This window comes from Lissotriton helveticus, chromosome 7 (assembly GCF_964261635.1).
Source record: "Lissotriton helveticus chromosome 7, aLisHel1.1, whole genome shotgun sequence".
In the NCBI taxonomy this organism is placed as follows: domain Eukaryota; kingdom Metazoa; phylum Chordata; class Amphibia; order Caudata; family Salamandridae; genus Lissotriton; species Lissotriton helveticus.
This window is the reverse complement of record NC_136068.1, coordinates 1550469461-1550489976: the sequence shown is the minus strand read 5'-3', so window position 1 is coordinate 1550489976 and position 20516 is coordinate 1550469461. Positions and strand designations below refer to the sequence as shown.

Sequence of the window (20516 nt, the reverse complement as noted above, 5' to 3'; positions counted from 1 at the left end):
ACCTCACCTCTCCCCGTCCTTCTAGTCCCACTCTTTCACTCCCCACCCCACCCCCTTCATCTACATCTCATTCCTCTCTTCCTCACGTCACTCACTCTTATCTGTGTACCCCACCTCTCTCACAAGGTAATCTCTCAATTTGTCTAACCTTTATTCGCAGCCTCACCTCTCCACCTCCCTTCTTTCTCCTCGTTGGTTCCTCCTAACTCTCCTCTCACTACCTTCCTCCTCTGTTGCTACCTCTTTCTCTACAGCAACCCTTTATTCAGTAGAGGGACGCTTTACATTATTAAAAATTAAATATTATTTTGCTTCTCTTGGCTCCTCTTACGAACAATGAAACAAACTCGGCAGTGATTTTAAGACTGTCCACTGGTTTAGGAAACATAAATAAAAGTTACTTGTGTGGTGTCCAATGTTGCCTTTGTGGTCTTCAACTGAGACACCTTACCGTCTAACTACACCCTTCGTCGTGTGACGTCACCAGCAGTTATGAGTGTGTTTCAAGTCAGAAGGAACATGGCTTTCAAATGTTTAATATCCATGTGTAGGTGGCTCTATGTGAATGACTCTGTGTGGGTAGCTCTGTGTGGGTGTGTGGGTAGCTTTGTGTGTGTGGCTCTGTGTGGGTGTAAATGCAATAGGTCATGCATTTGCGAGCGATTAAGCTATTGGCATTGTAAATGACAATGCCATTTATTTAACTATTAAGCTATTGGCAATGTTAAAGACAATGCCATTTATTTATGAGCAATGCCAATAGCTCTACCTTTAATAATGCCGAGACCATTGCATTGTAAATGCTTGTTCTTCGGATGGGCTTCAGAAAACTCACGGTTGGCACCTCTGAGGTAGGTTCAGGACCAAAGCCAGAGTTCAGGACACAATGATAAAATGGACTGGCTGTAGGTAGTGTACGACTGTTTTCAATATTGTTTTGCTGCATTCAGATACTGCTGTGTTACCATTACCTACCGAGGGTTACCAGTCTGACATTGGGGAATAATTGAAGCTTGTGAATCTGGGAAAAATACCTATGCTGAAGAGTAACATTGGCAAACTGACCACAATAACGCCAGCACTATGAAGTGTCAGCCAGTCACAAGCCAGCACTTTATAGCACAATACAAATTCATAACTGAGAGGCAGGGAATGTTCTTGCACTAAAGGGCAAGGCACACTCACAAGGGGTTAGGGAAGATCCCAGAACTGGACCCCAGAGGAGCTCCCTCCATGAGGCAACAAAGGTGAACCATGTACCAGCAGACGCCCATAGGCCAAGGAAGCCCAGTAAAGGGTATATGATTTGTTAAATAAAAACTGCTTAACATAACTTTGATTCTACACTGTGCCACCATAACCAGGTCCACTCCCACAAATGTATCCCTACCTAGGAAAACATGTGCTACACCAGCACCAGCGTATGCACTCTGATGCCTAACTTGTGCTACGCCTTCACACAGGCCAGCTAAACTATGTTACCTTCTTGGGACTGGTTGTCATGCCTCCTAGTGCCATACAGCAACCCACAGAACTGACAACCCAGAGCAAGCATGGCTCCAACATCTCACAGGTGCTAAGAGGGCCCACCACTGGTACACGTGTGCCATATAAACGCACATTGTGGGGTGAAGTGGTTGGTACCAAGGGCATAACATAGAGTCATGAGTCCCTCTGGTTCACGGAGGACCTGACCCTTCATCTGGCTAAGGCTGTTACATAGCTTAAGATAAAGTATTTTTTAGATATTACACTTGGAGTTGGTATCTGAGTCACAAAAAAAGATAGAATGTTCAGAGATCTAATACTCATTGATAGGGATGAATTTGTTTTTCCCTACAGAAATATATGTTTTTTCATTTATTCCTCCACATTATTTTGTTTCTACATTTGATTTCTTGCTCGGATGCAGTAGGAGTATCAGGCACAACCCCGAATCATTTCTACGAGTTACATAGCTGAAAAACAGTTAAAAAGTGACATTGTAGGGCCCCCATTAAAGTTTATAGGAAGCCCATCACTTCACGTTACACCCTTAGTAGAGCCCTTTCAGTGTGTGAGAGTGTGGTACAGTCACAGGCAAAGCAACGGCCCCAGACCTTTAAAAATTACAAAGAACAATCGTCTGTAAGTTAAATATAACACTCCTTGCATATTTAGCCGTAGCATAGGTCCAGGTGGCCGTCGGTTACGCCATGTTTTTGTTGATGTGAGTGTTCATAACTTCAATACCCACCCCCTCAAAGGTCCAGATTCCAATTCCACCGGTTTTATTTTGTTTTTAATCCTCTGCGGTCTTCTTCTGCTGTCCAGGGCCCAGAAACTGATATTGTTTTTAAAAATGATGAGATTGTAAAACACTAAAGCAGGTTATTCTCTTTCTCTAACTGCTTTTCTAAAGATTTTGTGCTAGTGTGGTGTGTTGTGCGCTGTAATTTGGTTTCCCTTGGAGGAAATGACGGGGACTGTAGGCCGTGGAAGCGCTACATAATAATAGTAATTATGTGATATTTACTTAGCCCTTGTAGCTACCGGCTCGCGGCCAGTGGGCGCAGTAAGTAAAAGGCGCCCTGGTCTCCCACTTCAACGGTATTATTCCTTTTTATCGACCCGACGATGATTCAGACCTCTGATTAGCCCCGGGCTTTAATGGCTTATGTTTTCTCTCGGCGCGTGGCACGAGATTATCTCTTCGCATTTGCTTTTCGAGTATTTTTTTTTGTTGTTGTTGCTTTTCGAGTATTAATGTAGGGCCATCCACATAAAATTGGTGTGCGCTCCTGCGCAAAAGACCTGTGTGACTCGTTCACCGTTTTGCGCGCGTATTTTCTCAAACCACGTGGTGAACATGCAAGGTCATACCACTATTTTGTAGTTTTATGCTCCACAACCGTGTAGCCAACGAATACACTTAACGACTTACCTTGGCTCCTGAGTCGTTACTACATATTTTTACAATTCCCGCCAGTTTTTCTGCTTGAACCAATTCTCTTGTGAGCAAAAAATATACAAAAAAAGCGTAAGCGTTTGAAAAACACGTTATATAAATCACAGATATGCACATACACCCTTCACAACCGACTTTTGCAAAGAATGTAGGGGAGAGATGATTCTAAAGTGGGCATATGATATACATAGGGTTGCCACATTTTCAGATGCAAATGGGGGCGAGGCTGGTTAGTAAATAGCAATTTATGAACAAATCTGCTGTTAGTCTTTAAAAAAAAATCACTCACAACTCTTAACTTTTTTGCTCAGGCAATTTCATTTTATTTTATAATGTCACCAAACTAAAATGACAGTGGGGTTTAAAATGAACACGGTAAAGAGAGTGTTACAAAAAGTAACCGCCGTTACTTAAAAATATCCGCTGTTTAGGTAACAGACTGGCCAGGTGGCAATCCCATGTGAAATTACAGCATGGAGGGAAAAATGGATGAAAGTGGGGCAGAGTCACTGAGAGAAAGTAAAAGGCTATATGAGTAAGGGAGGGACCGGGGTGAAAGGTGAGTGATAAAAAGTAACGCTCAGCAAGAAAGAGGAAGGGTAGACATACATGGAAGAAGGTAAGAGACAGGGGAGAGCTGACAGTTGAATATTGGGGCATGGAGGTAAGGGTGAACTGCAACTGCGGACATATTGAACCTATATTGCTCATTATAAAGCATACTAATGCAGCTCTGGAAGCAAAGATTGACACTCTAGTGCTTGATGTAGGATTAACTCGGATCATGAGAAACTGGCAGTTTTAGTATCAGAAGCCAAAGCAAAACTATGAGATCAGAGTGTTCAGGAAGCACTTTGACAACGTGCAAGACAGAATCTCATTCCTTGAATACTGGGCCGAAGATGCAGAAGGAAAAGGTATGAGGACAAACATTCAGAGAGGGGGCCTCACCGAACAAACAAAGAGCTTTAGCACAGGATGTTTTTTGGAAGGGTCACTAAGTACAACACGTACAACCGATTACCTGAAAAGATTCTTCTCATTTGAACAGGCGCAGGCCCATATTATAACTACTGCCTTCCGAAGGGCCAGCCAGGGCTATAATAATGTCATTTGCTGCTACTACAGAGTTTGCTCAACTTTGTTTCACTTGCCCCAATAGAGCTAACTGTTATACTACAGACAAAGCGGCATTATCTTGCAGTGTGCTAGGAGAGATGATCCCAGCATTGCCAAAAAGTGGGCAGGCAGGGCAATTTTCTTCAGGTTCTGCTCCTTGAAGAGGCCATGCAATGCGCTATAAGTGAGACTTTCGGCATGATGTGCAGTATTTTTCACAGGGTGAAGAGTAAACTGTAATCATAGTCATGCTATGAAACATACCATGCCCATGCTGTGACAAAAGCCTGGCATCCAGTTGACAGGTAGTGGTAGGCACGCATGCCTTGCCTACCACAACCCACAGCCTAGGCAGGTGTATTGAGCCTCCTATACGAGGCCTTTATTGGTATGGATTGAGCAACATTATGGCACATTAAACAATATGCAAGAGAGGGTTCTGCAGTTTGCATCCTGAATAATTATTTCAAGGTGCCTTAAAATATAATGATCCTGAAAAAGGAGCCACAGTGAAGGAAAGCAATTGCCCAGGGTCAAACAGTTTAGCCATTATAGATAGCCAGGTTCTTTGGGTCAGGGCACCACAAAAGTTCCAGGCAGGCCTGGATGGCCCATACACAATTGATGATACACAAGTACTGATTTTTGCAAATGACACTCCAGTGGTGCAACAACAGAGGAGAGCATATCTGGAAGTTAAGAAACAACTCCCTCAATTACACCTTAAGTACATATTTTCATTCCATAAGGACCTGAAAGTCTTGTACAATGGGAAATTTGCATCTATACTGATACATTCGCAGTATGGAAATGAGCTGAAGCTCTGACAAACTCGGGAAGCCCTATGTATAGGTCATCCTGGAACTGATTGAAATCCCGACCTCAATGTAGGAGAAAAACAAAAAAGGTTGACAGACCATCCGCTACTCTACACAAGCTGAGATGGCTGCTGCAGCAGTGGAGGCACTCCATGAATCTGGGCTTGATTATCACCAGTGGCTTAGGAAACAGCAGATTGGTGATTAGTGGCAACACAGATGACCCGGAAATTCCTGAATATGGGACTCGTGGCTGAAGCTCAGTACATATGTAAAATAATAAGGCCCACTGGCTGCTTTTAGTTGACCTGGATTGGGGTATATTGCCTGTTAGCATTCCCCTATGGAAACTTTAGGTGGCAGCGCTGTGAGATGCAACTTTTTGGGGGGCTGTGAGAAATGCCAATGTGCACTATTGTAGGGAAAGTGGAGGTACATTAGGGAGGGTGCTGACTGAATTATAAGTGTTAAAAACAATGATTCGGGTAGTGTATATCAGCATAGTAATTGGTGCTCGAGTGCTGCTAGAGAGGGTATGCAAGAGAGAGACTGCCATGCATACTCCTCTAAGGGATACTGGGATTGACATTAAGAGCAATGATAGATTACTAGCATGTAGGGAAAGGTACAAGACGATCAAACATAGATTGAACCCCATTTGCTTTCAAGGAATTCACAGCCAAGCAAATCTGAGAGGGAGATAGATGAGGCTGGTTGTTAGCACGCTTTCTTACCTCGGAGGTGCTCCAAAGTCCAGTGGCGATGCTGTGAGGAGATAACCCGGGGTGTGTACTATGCACAGACCAAAATCAATTACATTTTTGTAAATTACTACATCTCCTTGGATGCGCTACCATGTGAGATATAGGGCGCATTTACTGAAGATTTAAGGACATCAGGCTCTTCCCATTTCATCAGAAGATCAAAGACTTGCTCTGGAGGCACCCCTGGCTGAAACTACTCAAGCTATAGAAGTGATAAATAATGGCCAGAACCCAGGGTCGGTTGGCCTGCCAAACAAATTTTACTCAGCATACAAAAGACTGATGGCTCCTCAGCTCTTGGATGTCAATAACCAGGCTCAAACTTTACTCTACGAGATTCTAGTCGTGATTCTGCAATTTGGCTGCAATTTGGCTGTGATAGTTTTGATAGGACTTCGAAGCAACCACTCTCTATGATGAATATACAGTATAAAATCCTGGGACAGTGCTAGCAAATAGATTGTTGCCTTTGCTCTCTGTCTCATGATCAAAATGGCTTCATTTTGGACAGTTAAACTTGAACTCTAAGAGAGTGGTTTACTCGGTGGCTGCCCTCCTAGATGTTTTACACTTACCAGCAGTGGCATCCTTGCCCTTTTCAAATTAATACAATTACATTTTCTTCATCAAAACTATCTCACCCCAAGGAATCTCAAAAAGATATGGAGATTAAAGATTAATCTTTCAGACATGAGGGTCTAAAGATAGATTTGATCATCATCTGTCTTTATGAGTGATGGAATATATTAGACTATTGGAAACATGAGTCAAACAACAGCAAAAGTAGTGAGTGAAAGAATAGACTGTACTCGGAGGGTGGGCATGATGGTCTTGATGCCTAGAGCCAAAAGAAGGAAGACTATTCAGGGGTGCAGATTTGACCATAGTGGCAGCAACATTTAGCGTAGCTATGCCATAAAGAGCAACAATAGCACTTAACAAAAAAAACAGTTTGAGGAAGACAAAGAAATGGGTGGAGGCAGAATGTACAAGAGTGAGAAACTCAGTTATACACATACATGGAACCGATAGGGGGAAGCAATAATGTTGTAAACTGAAAGGCTTTCGGATTATAGGCCACCCTCAATGACCGGCCCTCCCAACTGCATAAAACGCTATACTGATGTGTGGTTAACAATTAAATATAGACTGTATAAGAGGCAGAAGATAATCAAGGGATTGACACACACTACTCACTGGAAGAGCAGATACACCGCTGAGTTTGATGGACTCACGACCAGTGAGAGACCCAGTTTACTTGTGGTCCAAATCAGTATCCTATGGTATTGCATAGTTGTGATCAACCATTAAAAACTGGTTAAAGCTGACCCCCAACACAGTTTTTTTTGTTTTGTTTACTGAGGTATACATCTTATTGTCTGCACTTATGGAAGGATTGGCTATATCACATAAAGAGTACATTTTGAAATAACAATGTATGTCCTTTAAGGTGATACTCATATGCACTGTAATAACATGATTGTTTTAAACTTCATAAAATGTTTATTAAAATACAAATTATTTGGAGCAATATATCATTGAAGACACTGCCCTGAAGTGTCTTACTTTTTTTCTATCCGAGAGGGCATAAGCAGTCCACATCCCCCTATTTTAGTCCTGTTCGAGACCTATCACTGGCAGAATCCCACAGGGATTTTCTCTGAGCCCTACATTGTTTACTCTTTATCTTATGAAGTTCGCTTTATTTATACAACCCTTTAGTTTCTCTGTGATGTCCTACACAGATGATATCATAGGATCATTTTCTTCGGCAATGATCTGGGGTCTACCCAAGAGAAGTTATGATCTTGCTTTTTCACATTTGCCTCCTGGATCAAGTCAAATCAAAACTCAATAGTGTTAACACAGAGGGCTCCATCTTTAGGGAACCTTCACTGAATAGATATGGTCTTCTTTTTGGTGGTGGTGGTGGTGGTGGTGGAGCTGGACCCATCGCCCACTCGAGGTTGACTCAGCAAAAAACCCCGGATTGATTTTCAATGACTTTTTCTCATTCTTTTAACAGATCAGGCACCTTTTCTACTTGCATTAACAGCATCCTCATGTTATGCAAAACTATCTCTTCTCGCAATCATAGGATTGCTATAAATTCAAGTATTTTCTCACAACTAGATAATGGAAGTCTATCTTGGGCTTCCTGCTTTCAAATCATTCAAAACGCTCCTGCATGCCTCATCTGAGTACTGCCCCCTTGCTTCCCAATCTCTTCTCACTCACTGTTGTACTGTCAATTGCCTTTGAACGTGAAACAATCTGACTTCAAAGTGTTGTTCCTAGATCTTGGCGCTCTCCATAAAACAGGTTCTCTGCTTCTTCACCATTGTATCACTCTTTATATTCTTTCCAAAATCCTATGCTTTGCAGTAGTCAACTGCCTGCATTCCTAACATTAGGCAAGTATCTATTGAAAGCTGATGCTGCTCCTTTCTGGCATCAAAGCATTGGAACTCTCTGGCTCCCAAGCTCCAGAGACTCCAGTCCTCCATAAAAAACATGCCTTTTCCATATTAGTGCAGTCTCCACCTCTCCTTTATTTACTGCTCAGCACCAGGCTGCTTGGTTAGGGTAAAAGTGCACTTTACATATTATTTTCAATCATTCATTTTATTCAGTAGAACAATAACTAAAGAAGAGTGCTTAAACAACACTATTTGCCACAATGTTTAAACCACTCTGGGAGGTGGGCCGATGGAGGAACCCAAATATCTTCTAAAAGTATTTTGAACGGCTAATGGGTTGAAGCCAATACAATTGACCTCAGGTGTGTTACAGTGCATCATATGTCACTAATTGTTGGCAAAACTGTAATTATAAAAATAAATGTCATGTGAGAGTAGGTAAACTCTTAAATGTGTACTAAAATACAACATTTAATATTTGTTCTACTAGAATTCCTTGAAGGAAAGTCCTAAACTTCCTGCAAAACTTGTTAAATACTATTATGAATACATTAATGTTAGAGCCCAGCGTGCTTTGAATTGAGCTATGATGTATCGGCAAAAAAATAACCCCTATGCATTATACCACTAAAATGACAGGATGATCCCCCAGCAATTTTTAGTCTGACTCTGAATTTGGCTCCGCCTCTAGCATTTGAAGTGTTAGCCCCCCCCTTCCGAAATTTGGGTTTAGTTGCGCCCCTGACCTGCATGATTTACAAGGTATCCTTCTCGACTTCCATTCATCCAAGCTGCACTCAATACCTATTAATCTCCGTGCAATCACATTTGGTCCTTCCTAGCTCCATATCCGGCAGGTTTATCTCATTAAATAGGCTCATATTTATCACAGTGCCACATCCTATAGTGATAAATGTCTCACATGCTAATTATTTCACCTGGTATCTTTGCGGCCTACAGGGATCCGAGGTACATACACGCCCGCTAAGCCTTGCGCAAAAGGGACGGTTTACAGGGTTTCCAAACCACGGTAAAGGCGGCTCATTCTTTTATCTTTACTAAGGAACAGCGAACTGTCCTTGTAATTGGAAAATGATAATAACCGGAACGCCTCAAGATGTTCATGACTTTAGGAAGCCATGAAGTTAGCTCAGTCGGTTAATGCAACTCCTAGACAGGGTTTTAAATCTTGTTGGTTGATACCAATCCAACCTTGCTTCCAAGAATGGTAAGGTGCATACCGTTAAGTACTGAGTCGGGTAACAGTAGTAGCGGTTTTAAAGGACTGCTTTCTCATAGTGGGTCCTCATTAATGTGTACTAGTTTTATGATTTTAGGTGAGTTTTGCCTGTCATCCATTGCCCTGAAACTTCAATATGTCTTTGAATCGATGCATGAGATGGGGACCTGCAGTACTGTGGGCCCTGTGATTTTAATGTAGTGTTCCTATTACCTTAAAAAACCTGAATATATCAAGCACAGGTCCTGAATGGCAGCTGCTGGCCTCCATTTTGTGTTGTGGATTTGTGATATGTGTGTGCTCACATGTAACCAGGAGTGGTCGCTATACAATGCACGTCTTTGTGGATCGATAGAACTGGCCTCACCACATCTACCCTTTGGAGTGCTAAACTATTGTACCCGTACCACAAGACCCATCGGCTCCTGTATTTCTTTTAAGAGTGTTATCTTCCAACCATCAGTAAGTGTTATTTCATACAGCTGTTAGCTTTTAGGAGAGGTAGGCTGGTCATTTTCAGTAAGATCTAAGTTTGTGGGGGAGTTTCAGTGCTGCCCATGAAATTAGTGAACTGAATACACACAGCACATAAGAGATCCATGTGTGCCTACTGGCCTGGTGGTTTGCTAATTTATTATAGTAAGCAATGTCTGATAACACAAGTAGTGAAGGAACTATAGTCTTCAGATTTACCTGTGCTACTAATGTACATTTATAAAGATCCACATTCATCTTATGATCTGTTTTGTCCACTTCTGTATTTTATTCAAAGTTTAAAGAGCGAGATCAGCTTGAAGGCATCTTTAAATTTTGGAGGAGTCCAGATCCCAAGGTCTTCCAGATCGACAAGATGTGGGATATAAGAAACAGGCAGTATCTCGGCACACGGTACGACTCTCGAAGAGGAGCCTACGACTGGGACCTGACGATGAAGCTACATGACCGAGGGGTGAGTCATGACATCGACAGACATGGGTGACACTTGCGACAATTGGAAGACAGGGAAACACACTGTGGAATATCAATGGAATCTGAATACACCAAGATGTAACATTGACACATGACTGCATGACTGTTCCAGGCAACTTGGTGTACAGAATCGAAACAGCTAAGGTGCACACATCAATAGACCCACTACAGGCAAAGGGTGGATACTAGGAAAGAGATCTAGGGTGCGAGTTGACACCTAGGGAATGAGAGAAAGCCCTAAACTATCCAAGGAAGTTATCCAGAAATGCAAAATGTCAATACATCTAACACAATATACTTCATAGGGCCTACCTTTCTCCTTACAGTCTACATGAAATGCTGGGCTCTTTAAGCGTAAAAAAAACCCAACATGCAACCAGTCAATTGCTGGACTTAGGTTTACTCATAGCCCGTAGGTCCATAGCAATGAATTGGAAGGCATGCGTCAACCTGAACCTCCAACACTGATGTGGGGCGAACCTTAAGTGGGGTAGGGCTGAAGTAAAAGCACTGAGGAGAGAGGTCTGGTGACTGGTTAGGGTCCCTATGCCTGCCTATGCCTGCCTTGTGGGACAGAAGGATGCCTGAGCTGCAGTCGTTCCATGAAGCCTTACAGGCCGAAGGGGGGCATTTCGCATTCACCTCACGACCATGAACGGTGTTAGTTTATCAGCCTTGTCACAACCCTTGTGGACCCCCACTACTTGGACCCTTTTACAAAATGGTGCTCTCCTATGGGTGGGAGCCTCGGGTGTTCGCCCCCCTGGGATGTTCATTTCCCTGTGGTAGGCCAGGTACAATGATGTGGGCTGTTTTCTTTCCTGTGGTGGACTGTAGTTTGATTGTTACTGTTGTTATGACTATATGTCGAACCATCTACTTCTTACCGTAATATTGTTTTATGCCGAACTGCTCTGAATATGTCCATCTTTTCCATCGCTAATTGTCTCAACATTGTATGCTGTGATGAAGACAATAAAAATGATTGCAAAAAAGAAATAAACTCAGTGTTTGGAAAATACCCCAACCTGGTCAGCACCTTCTGCAGAGTTTACTCTTAAAATGGCTGTGTCACTGTGAAGATTTTAAGGTAATCAGCCAACTCAGTCTGTAGAATTTACACTCATTTGGTAAATGTATTCTGCAGTTTAACCTAGGATGGCAGACTCACTATGAAAATTGAGTCTACCATCTTAGATCAAACTTAGCAGAGTTGAATCCACAATGAGCACACCCTGTACACGTTTGATTTAAGATGGTGAACTTGATGAGCAGACTTGAATCTAAGACTCCAAAACATTGCTCAAGTTTTAATCTAAAATGTCTAACTCCCTCTGCAGAGTATACATTGAGACGACATCCATGATCCCACGGCACATTTTCCAAACAAGACGGGCTGATTTGCTCGGAAATGATTGACTCACCCTTCAGTGCAGCATGGGCAAGCAGCTCAATGAGGTCCTTAATAAGTTCTTGAGCAAAGTTCCACTTAGATGTGCACTGTTGAACAAGGGTACAATTTGCACAATTTGATCAGAGATGAATACATTCAAGCTGTGGGGGATCCAGAATGAAACATTTATAGAAATTAAGCAATTTGCTATTTTATTATACAATTCAGGGCCACATAGTGAAACAGAATTTATGCTTTTGTTAATCCACTTGATTCTTTTTTCCTAATACTTCAGCCCACATTCACATTTTGCTAGCGTTCCAGGTTTATTTCGTGTTGTCAGCCAATTTCTGTATCATCCAGTGGGCCATCGATGGTTAGTGGGAGTCTTGTGATTGCTGATTCATGAAGCTAGATAAACATTGCTGTCTCATGCACGGGCAACCCAGGGATGTCTGTTGCCAGATTGTGGGAATAATACAATGTGATGTAACCATGTGGATCTCTGCTTGTAGGCCGGCGTGATAAGTAGACAAGAGTATTGCAGATGGCGGGAGAAAGGAGTGGCTTTTGAGCTCCGAGAAGGAATCTATGACTTTCCCAACAAATCGCTGGCCTCTGGTCTACTTCTGAGACTCGTGAGTATGATAATGATGTTCATTAGTAAGTGCCCATCACACAGTGACTTGGGCATAGGATCCCTCTATCCACAAACACACTGTTGAGGAATCTGGTCACAATCTCCTGACATTGATGAGCTCATCACAGTAGAGCTATCATCAGCTCTCCTTATCAGCTAGCCAGACATAGAGAAACTTGGTCACTGGCTGTTTTTATCTGTTCAACCATCACAAAGGAACTCAGTCATCACCTATCCATGTTAAGAAGTCCATCTCAGAGGAGCTCAGTCACCAGTTACCCTTAATTAACAAATCATTTCAAAGGAGCTCAGTCATGTGGTTCTGATGTGTGCCATCCCATCACAAAGAAGCTCCATCACTTGCACCCTGTGTAAACAAGCTCATTGCAGATGTGCTCAGTTACCAGACCCTTAATTCGGCAACCCCCATCTCAGGAGTGCTCTGTGACTAGTTTCCTGAATTTACAATCCTTTTCAGAAGAGGTTGCTCACCAACCTCTCATACTAAGGGCATTTGGACACCAGCAGCAAACACTCAGAGTCCCATATCTGGTCACTAGTTTCTCATCATAGCATGCACATCTCAGCGAACCATGGCCATAAGTGCTCCCTGCTTATCAGGCGGTCTCTTTAGTACTTAGTTACCTGGATCCTATATTTACAGGCCCATTCAAGAGGTGCCTAGATGGAAACGGCCAACGGCCAGCAGCTCATTGTAGAGTAGCCTGGTCTGCAGCTTGCTATGTTTGTATATAGGTTCAGTTTAGAGTGCATAGCATCTTATCTAGGGATTTCAAGCAACAGATTCTTTATCCATTCCAGGATAGGTCAATCCCTAGCTTCCTAAATTCAAAAAGCGGTCTCAGAGGAGTGCAATCACGAGCAACAGTATAAACAGTCTATTTTCATAGTCGCCTGCTCTCCATATTTGAAATCCCACCGAACGGATGCTTTGCTACCAAAGCCCCATTTGTACAGGCCAATCTCATACACTAATTGACTCTCTACCAAGATGAAAAGTTGACTGGAGTTATTCTGTAATTTCTCAGTGATATATATGTATTTCCTTTGCACAGAAAGGCGAGAAGGTTCCTGCTCGCGGTTACTGGGGAGACGTTGCTACTGGTCCGTTCATAGCCTTTGGAACTGAGTCTGAGGATCAGAGCCTAATGAAAACAGCCAATGGCGTGCATACAAAGGTACTTGTAAATATACTCTACATGCACCCTTCTCTTTTTGCCTCTTTCTCTGGTTTAGCTGTCTGATCAATTGTACAGTCCCATGTTGCCCATCCTAATAACCTTCTTATTCTCATAAAAAAGATGCCTGATGTCACGGGTGAACTGGTTATCAGTGCACTGGAAAGAGAAAAATCCCATCTGATGCATTCTCAAAAGATTTCATTGTCCCCCATTTTGAGCTACAGTCATTCCCACATCCTCTGCCTCACCTATAAGTACGTGGCAAGAACCACCTCTAGTGTAGGATTGTGCCCTATCACCTACAGAGAGACTTGAAATTTGTGCACGTTCAACTTCTGTCTTTTCTTTACCGCAGATTTGTGAGCCGCAGTGATCACAATTTTTGCAAATGCTATGGACCAGCTCACAACCAACATCTTACCCCTTCCTTCCTTATTTGAAATTTGAGAAAGGCCTTTAAAACGTACTTCTTCACACAGTACAAGAAGAGGCAGGGCCTTCAGCTGCGTGCAACTCTCCCTCTGTGAGCCTGACCTTTAGAATATACTCTATTCCAGCACTAAACTCCACACTTTGTTCTGCCCATGGCCTTGGCCTGTAGAATATACTGCCATGCCAGAACGAAGGCTCATATGGAGCCCTGCCCATGATATTGATCAGAAGAGCTTACTGTCCTTTCAGAGCTTCAGCCGCCCATCTGCTCCTGCCAGGGCTACTGACGTATTATATGCACAAATCTAAGAGATGCACACCTTTGATTCCAAGAAGGTACCGCCATTACAGAACTAGAGCACATCCACCACATGATCTTAACCTTTACAAAATGCTGCTGTTCCAGATAGTCAGCCCACGTGCAGCTCTTCCACTGACCTGTAGAAGGAACCAGTCTTGCAAAGCTAAGGTTCACACACCGCTCTACCCCCATGATGATGATACACAACTTCTACCGCTGTTTGACATCTCAAGACCAACACACACCTTGTTCATGACTCATGATCCTCAATCAACCTACTGCCATTCCAGAAGTTCCTCCCATCACGCGCAAATGACGAATCAGCACCTCCCTCATTTAGGCTAATTCTGCCTCACCTCCTATCATCCACTTAAGCCCCAACCCCCAGTGCTTCATTTTTGAAAAGAGAACATGAGTGCAGGTGCAGGAGCCCCTCAGTGATGCTGCTGAGTGTTGGGGTTGTGAGTACCAGGCTGCCTTGTCTGGATTCAGCGCCTTGAGACCCTCCGGGTGAGTAGTGCGCTATATAAATGCTTTGATTGATTGATTGATTGATCTCTCGTTCTCCCCCCACTCTCACTTCCTCTCTCTTCATCCCATTCTTCTTGCAGGTTCTTTTTCTCTTTGCTCATGTTTTGCTGTTTCTCTGCTCCTCCATCTTTTCCCCTTTTCTCCTTTACCTCTTGTGCTCTGGGTCAAAGTCTGATGCTGAACAATGTTTCCTGGTTCCCAACCCTAAGTGCTGCAAGCAACTGTGCCGAGTAAGGACAGTAATCCACCCCCCCACCCCGCCCTGATATGATCTGTTCTGTATCATCTCCAAACAACTAATCTCAAACCCTCAAACGACTCCTTCAGTGCTCCAAAAAGACTCAAGAAAAGATATTGCTATCTTTAAAAAAGAGAAAATATAGCAGTTTTTTTGCTCTGTTTGCTTGGACTGAAAATAAACATTGACACTGAAATACCTTTAATAAGAAAAACACATGAATATTTACTTAGCTTTAATTCAATTTAGTTAAAACCAATAATGATGTAGGGATATTTGTTAATAAATGGACTCCTTTCCATGCAGTACAAAGGCGAGAGAGGGGGAGTTTTCTTGTTCAAAAGCAGCAATAGCAGTGGTGTTGCTTGGTTTGCATTAATTCAAAGGCAACGAGGAGGGCTGGTGTGTTAGTAAGGAAAAAAGTGCATATTGAAAGAAAAGTTGAGTTTGAAATTGTGCTTTTGGTGAGAAGAAATACACGTTATTCAGTTGAACAGAATTGCAATAAAATCAAAGGTGACCTCGTGTGTGACTTGTATGTGAAATGACATTTCGAGGGTCATTTAATCTTTCCCTTTTATGTGTGTAACTTTTCGCTTGGAACGTTTGAGGCATGTTTGGGAATCTGGCTGTGGTTTTAGAAAAGAATAACCATCAGTGTTGTGAACTCTCCAGACGGCACAGGACATCTCGCTTCACAACATCACTGCTCTGTTTCACGAACTGGCGACCAACACCCGCTACAGCCCTCCCCCGGCGGCAGCAGAGCGCCCTGAGTGCCAGATCACGGAGGTGGATGAGGCTGAAGAGGAAGAGGAGGAGAGGAGGGAACCTGCAGGAGGATCCGGCACAGAGGAGGGCACAGGGACACTTCTGAGCAAACAACAGAAGCCAAAGGACAAAGAATGCAGTGAGTACATACATGGTGTGCAGAAACTTATCAACAAATCACAGCCAGCACAAGGGCCTAAAGCAGCCTGTCTACACCTGCCAGAGGGAGGGAGCATCACTGTCACTAACAAACCATCCTCAGCCCCAGAGTCTAAAGCTCCTTAGAGCGTCTCTCTAAGAGCCCATCCTTCCAAACAGAGCCTAATAATGTGTGTCTGCTCATCTCAGAGGCAGGGGCCTTCTCTGTCGTTAACGTGCCATTCCCAGTACCAAAGACGGATGCAGTGTGTCTGCCCATCTCAGAGGCAGGGACCTTCTCTATCCTTCACATAACATTCCCAGAAACGGAAACAAATGCAGTGTGTCTGCCCATCTCAGAGGCAGGGACCTTCTCTATCCTTCACATAACATTCCCAGTACCAGAGACGACTGCAGTGTGTCTGCTCATCTTAGAGGCAGGGACCTTCTCTATCCTTCACATAACATTCCCAGTACCGGAGACGAATGTAATGTGTCTGCACAGCACAGGAGCAGGGACCTTCTCTATCCTTCACGTAACATTCCCAGTACCGGAGACGAATGCACTGTGTCTGCACCGCACACAGGCAGGGACCTTCTCTATCCTCAACGTACCATTCCCAGTACAAGAGACAAATGCAGTGTGTTTGCAAAGCTCAGAGGCAGGGACCTTCTCTATCCTTAACATACTATTCCCAGTATCAGAGACAACTGCAGTGTGTCTGCACAGCTCAAACGCAGGGACCTTCTTTATCCTTAACGTACCATTCCCAGTACCAGTGACGACCGCAGTGTGTCTACACAGCTCAAAGGCAGGGACCTTCTCTATGATTCATGTACCATTCCCAGTACCAGACACAACTGCAGTGTGTCTGTGCACAGCCCAGAGGCAAGGACCTTCTCTATCCTTAACCTACCATTCCCAGTACCAGAGACGACTACAGTGTGTCTGCACAGCCCAGAGGCAGGGACCTTCTCTATCCTTAACGTACCATTCTCAGTACCAGAGACAACTGCAGTGTGCCTACACAGCTCAGAGGCAGGGACCTTCTCTATACTTAACGTACCATTCCCAGTACCAGAGACGACTGCAGTGTGTCTGCACAGCACAGAGGCAGGGACCTTCTCTATCCTTAAAGTACCATTCCCAGTACCAGAGACGACTGCAGTGTGTCTGCACAGCACAGAGGCAGGGACCTCTCTATCCTTAACGTACCATTCCCAGTACCAGAGACGAATGCAGTGTGAAGTCACAGCTCAGAGGCAGGGTCCTACCCTATCAATAATGTACCATTTCCAGTATCAAAGACGACTACTGTGTGTCTGCACAGCTCAGAGGCAGGGACCTTCTCTATCCTTAACGTACCATTCCCAGTACCAGAGACGACTGCAGTGTGTCTGCACAGCTCAAAGGCAGGGATCTTCTCTATCCTTAACATACCATTCCCAGTACCAGAGACAACTGTAGTGTGTCTGCACAGCTCAAAGGCAGGGACTTTCTCTAGCAATAATGCACCATATCTGATAGAGATTACTAGCCACAGATTCCTTAACATAAAATTATCCCCAGGCATGAGACTGAATCCGGAAAATTTTCTTTGCCACAGCATCTCTGCGTGCCGGGGGCGGTACCACGTGACTCTGCCCTGACGTCGTCCGCGGGCGTGACGTCAGCGAGGTCACATAAGCCCCACCCCGGCGCACGGACGTCAGTTTCCTTCTTTTCAGGGTGCAACGCAGATCTGGATTGTGTCCCTGACCTATTTTCAGGCCTTCTTTTCACGCTTTTGCGTTGAGGAACAGTGTGCAAATGCCTTCGGGCTTCAAGACGTGTACTTCTTGTACGCGTCAGATGTTGGCGACGGACCCTCACCCTGTTTGTAAGTGGTGTTTGGGCGAGCACCATGATTTTACGGACTGCAACGCTTGCTAGCATCTGAAGCCGAAATCCCGGCGGGAGCGCCGGATGAAACTACTTTCGGCCCACCTATCCAGATCGGTGTTGTCACCGTGCCCGTCCCCTGTCTCGGGTGGGTCCAAAAAACGCTGATTCCGAGGCCTCATGGGCGTTGCTCGCCCACTGGTAAGTCTTACAGCTTGTCACCGAGGCCTGGTCCCCGTTCTGCAGAGGGTGCGGGTTCTCCTCGGGACATGCGGCCTCGCTCGTCGCCACCCTACCCGCCATTTCCTGGTGTCTGGGCGACTGGGGCCCAAATGAAGGCCTATGCTACGGCTCTGCAGGCTTCTTTGGCCCCTCCTCCGCTGATTTGCCACGTGCGGGGCCTTCCACGGAGTCGCCGGCGGCTTCTACCCCGGCGCCGACGAGTTAGACTTCTGGTTTGGGGTTGTGGTGTCGTCTAGGTGCGGCCCTACAGGGTCCCCCTCTCCGACCCACGGCGTCTCTGCCTCTCCGCAAATCCCCAAGGGGTCCCTGTGGTGTCGCAGGAGGTCACCGGGACTCACGGTTTGACCTCGATTCCCCTCTGTCCTCTGGGCAGGCGGCGCCGTGGGTGGTGGCTAGGGTCTGGGGCGCCTCCCCAGGTCCCTCTCGGCCCTCTGCGCAGGCGGCTGCCTCATCTGAGGCCTTTTCAGCGCCGTTCTTTAGCCGCCCTGGCTCCGACCCCGCCCCATTCTCCCCCTAGGACGCAAGTGGTGGTGGAGGTCGACTCGGCGCCCTCGATGACCGCTTGGGCGCCGGTCGACATCGCGCCGGTGCCTTAGGCGGACTCCACTGTGCCGTGCCTGCGTCGGGTCATCGACTCGTCTCCAGAGGTCCCCTCCTCTCCGGAGGTTTGTCATCTCCTTGTCTCCTCTTCTCCGGAAATGGGACGCCATGTCGTTGCTTTTTCCCCGGTGTCTTAAAGGGAGGGCTCTTCGCGTCTCCGCGGCCACAGCCCCGGACCCTCTCCTCGGAAACTCACTGTTGGTTGCTCCGCAGGCTTCTCCACCTTCCCCTGAGGCCCCTCAGGACCCCACTCGTCTGTGGATCTTCCACTATTCAGAGGCTGGCTGTTTCTTCCTCCAGTTGGACTCGGGGATGGCCGGGTTAGTTTACAGCCGTCACCCAGGGAGGAATTGCTCTCTCCCCCGCGACGCCCTACGAAGGCGAGTGTAGCCTTTGTCCGGGCCATTTCCTTGGCCGCTGGCATTTTGCAGATGGGCAACCCTGTCACCCTATTCCCTACGGACCATTTGTTAGAGGTTCTCCACCAGAGCTCAAGTAGACGGGAGCTGCTCCTTCCATTTGAAGCTTCGCTCCACAATTCTCTTCTGGGGGCATCCTGCCACGGGTGATCCAGTCTGCCTTTCTTTCCACCCTTTTACTCAGTGCGCTCTTCTGCAGACTGCTTTTTCTTCCTTGCCTTTGGTGTTGTTTCCTCCCTCACAGGAGGCCCGGTGGTTGGATTCCTGGGAGCATAACATCTTCGCTTCCTCTAGTGCTGCTTTGCGAGCGCTCAACACACTGTGTGTGTTGGCCAGGGCTACCTCCAGCTTGTGGGATTCCGTGGAGTCCCTTCTGTCCCGTGCCTCCCACGAAGGTGTCAGCGCTGATCTGTGGCACCATGTGTTGGATGGCCGGGATTGACAGTGTTTATTCTCCGTTCTGCCTTGGATGTTTCTGATGCTCTCGGCCGCGCTATGCATTGTTCCGTAGCTCTCCGCCACCGGCTTGGTTGCGGGATGGCATTTTTTTAGAGAATATTAGGGAGCATCTGGTTGACCTACCTTTTGATGGGGTTCTTTTGTTTAACACCCACGCGGACTCCACCATCCAGGGGCTGCTTGGGGGGCTCTGTCCTCCTCCTCCCCCTCCGTAAGCTTGGCTTGTCGGTCCTCCAGTGCTTTATGGGAGGCGTTATCCCACCTTTTTTCTGGGGTCTCGTGTTTAGGTTGGCCCTTCTGTGTGGTTTGACGTGCCTTCGGGGTCCTTAGGTTGGCCCCTCTTTACTGTTGGCTGCTGATACAGCCCATTGGCTTTTTTGGATTTGTGGATTTGGCGGTTGGTAAACCGTATAGGTCCTCAGGTTGGGCCTTCTGTGTATTTTTTGGCTGATTGGTAAGCCGTCCGTGGTATTACCCGCAGGTCCTTTATGTTCTTGTCCTCTGCTGCAGGCTTTTTTCCCTAAGAGGTGTTCTCATGTTTTCTTTGGGACGTGTCATACCCTAAGTGGGGTACTTGTAGCTATTGTATAGCTCTGTCCTAAGCTGGGAGGGTGTAGACAGCCTGTTTCGGGTTCCTCGCCTCTCCTGGCATCCCTGTATACCGCTGGTGCGCTCTCCTTGTCTTTGTCTTGGCGTAGCTTGTGCTTCCCCAGGTTCTGTCATTCTCAGTGTCCGCTACATCGCTAGACCGGCTTTAGCATGCCGTCTATGGCGTTGTGTGTGGTGTTTCCGCCTTCTTGTCCGGCGCTTTGGCCTGGTCCTCTGTCTGGTGTTTCAGGGGGTCTAGGTTTCTCCTGGCTTTTTCATGGGTTCTGGTTGACGGCTTAGGTCCGTCCTATTTGTTTATCCTCTTTCTCTTCTGGCTGCTCCCACTTCTTTTGTGGGTCGGATTGTGTCTCTGGAATGGTCCTCCTTTTAGGGGTTGGTCTG

General features: G+C 45.7%; 1 protein-coding gene across 1 annotated transcript in view; it reads left to right on the top strand.

Moving 5' to 3' along the window:
- Nucleotides 1-20516, top strand: part of DNAAF3 (dynein axonemal assembly factor 3) — a 162605-nt gene that overhangs the window by 94123 nt on the left and 47966 nt on the right. Inside the window, exons 6-9 of the mRNA XM_078655025.1 lie at nt 10081-10257; nt 12186-12308; nt 13387-13509; nt 15690-15924. Coding sequence (XP_078511151.1) covers nt 10081-10257; nt 12186-12308; nt 13387-13509; nt 15690-15924 — 658 coding nt within the window. The remainder of the gene's footprint in view (nt 1-10080; nt 10258-12185; nt 12309-13386; nt 13510-15689; nt 15925-20516) is intronic.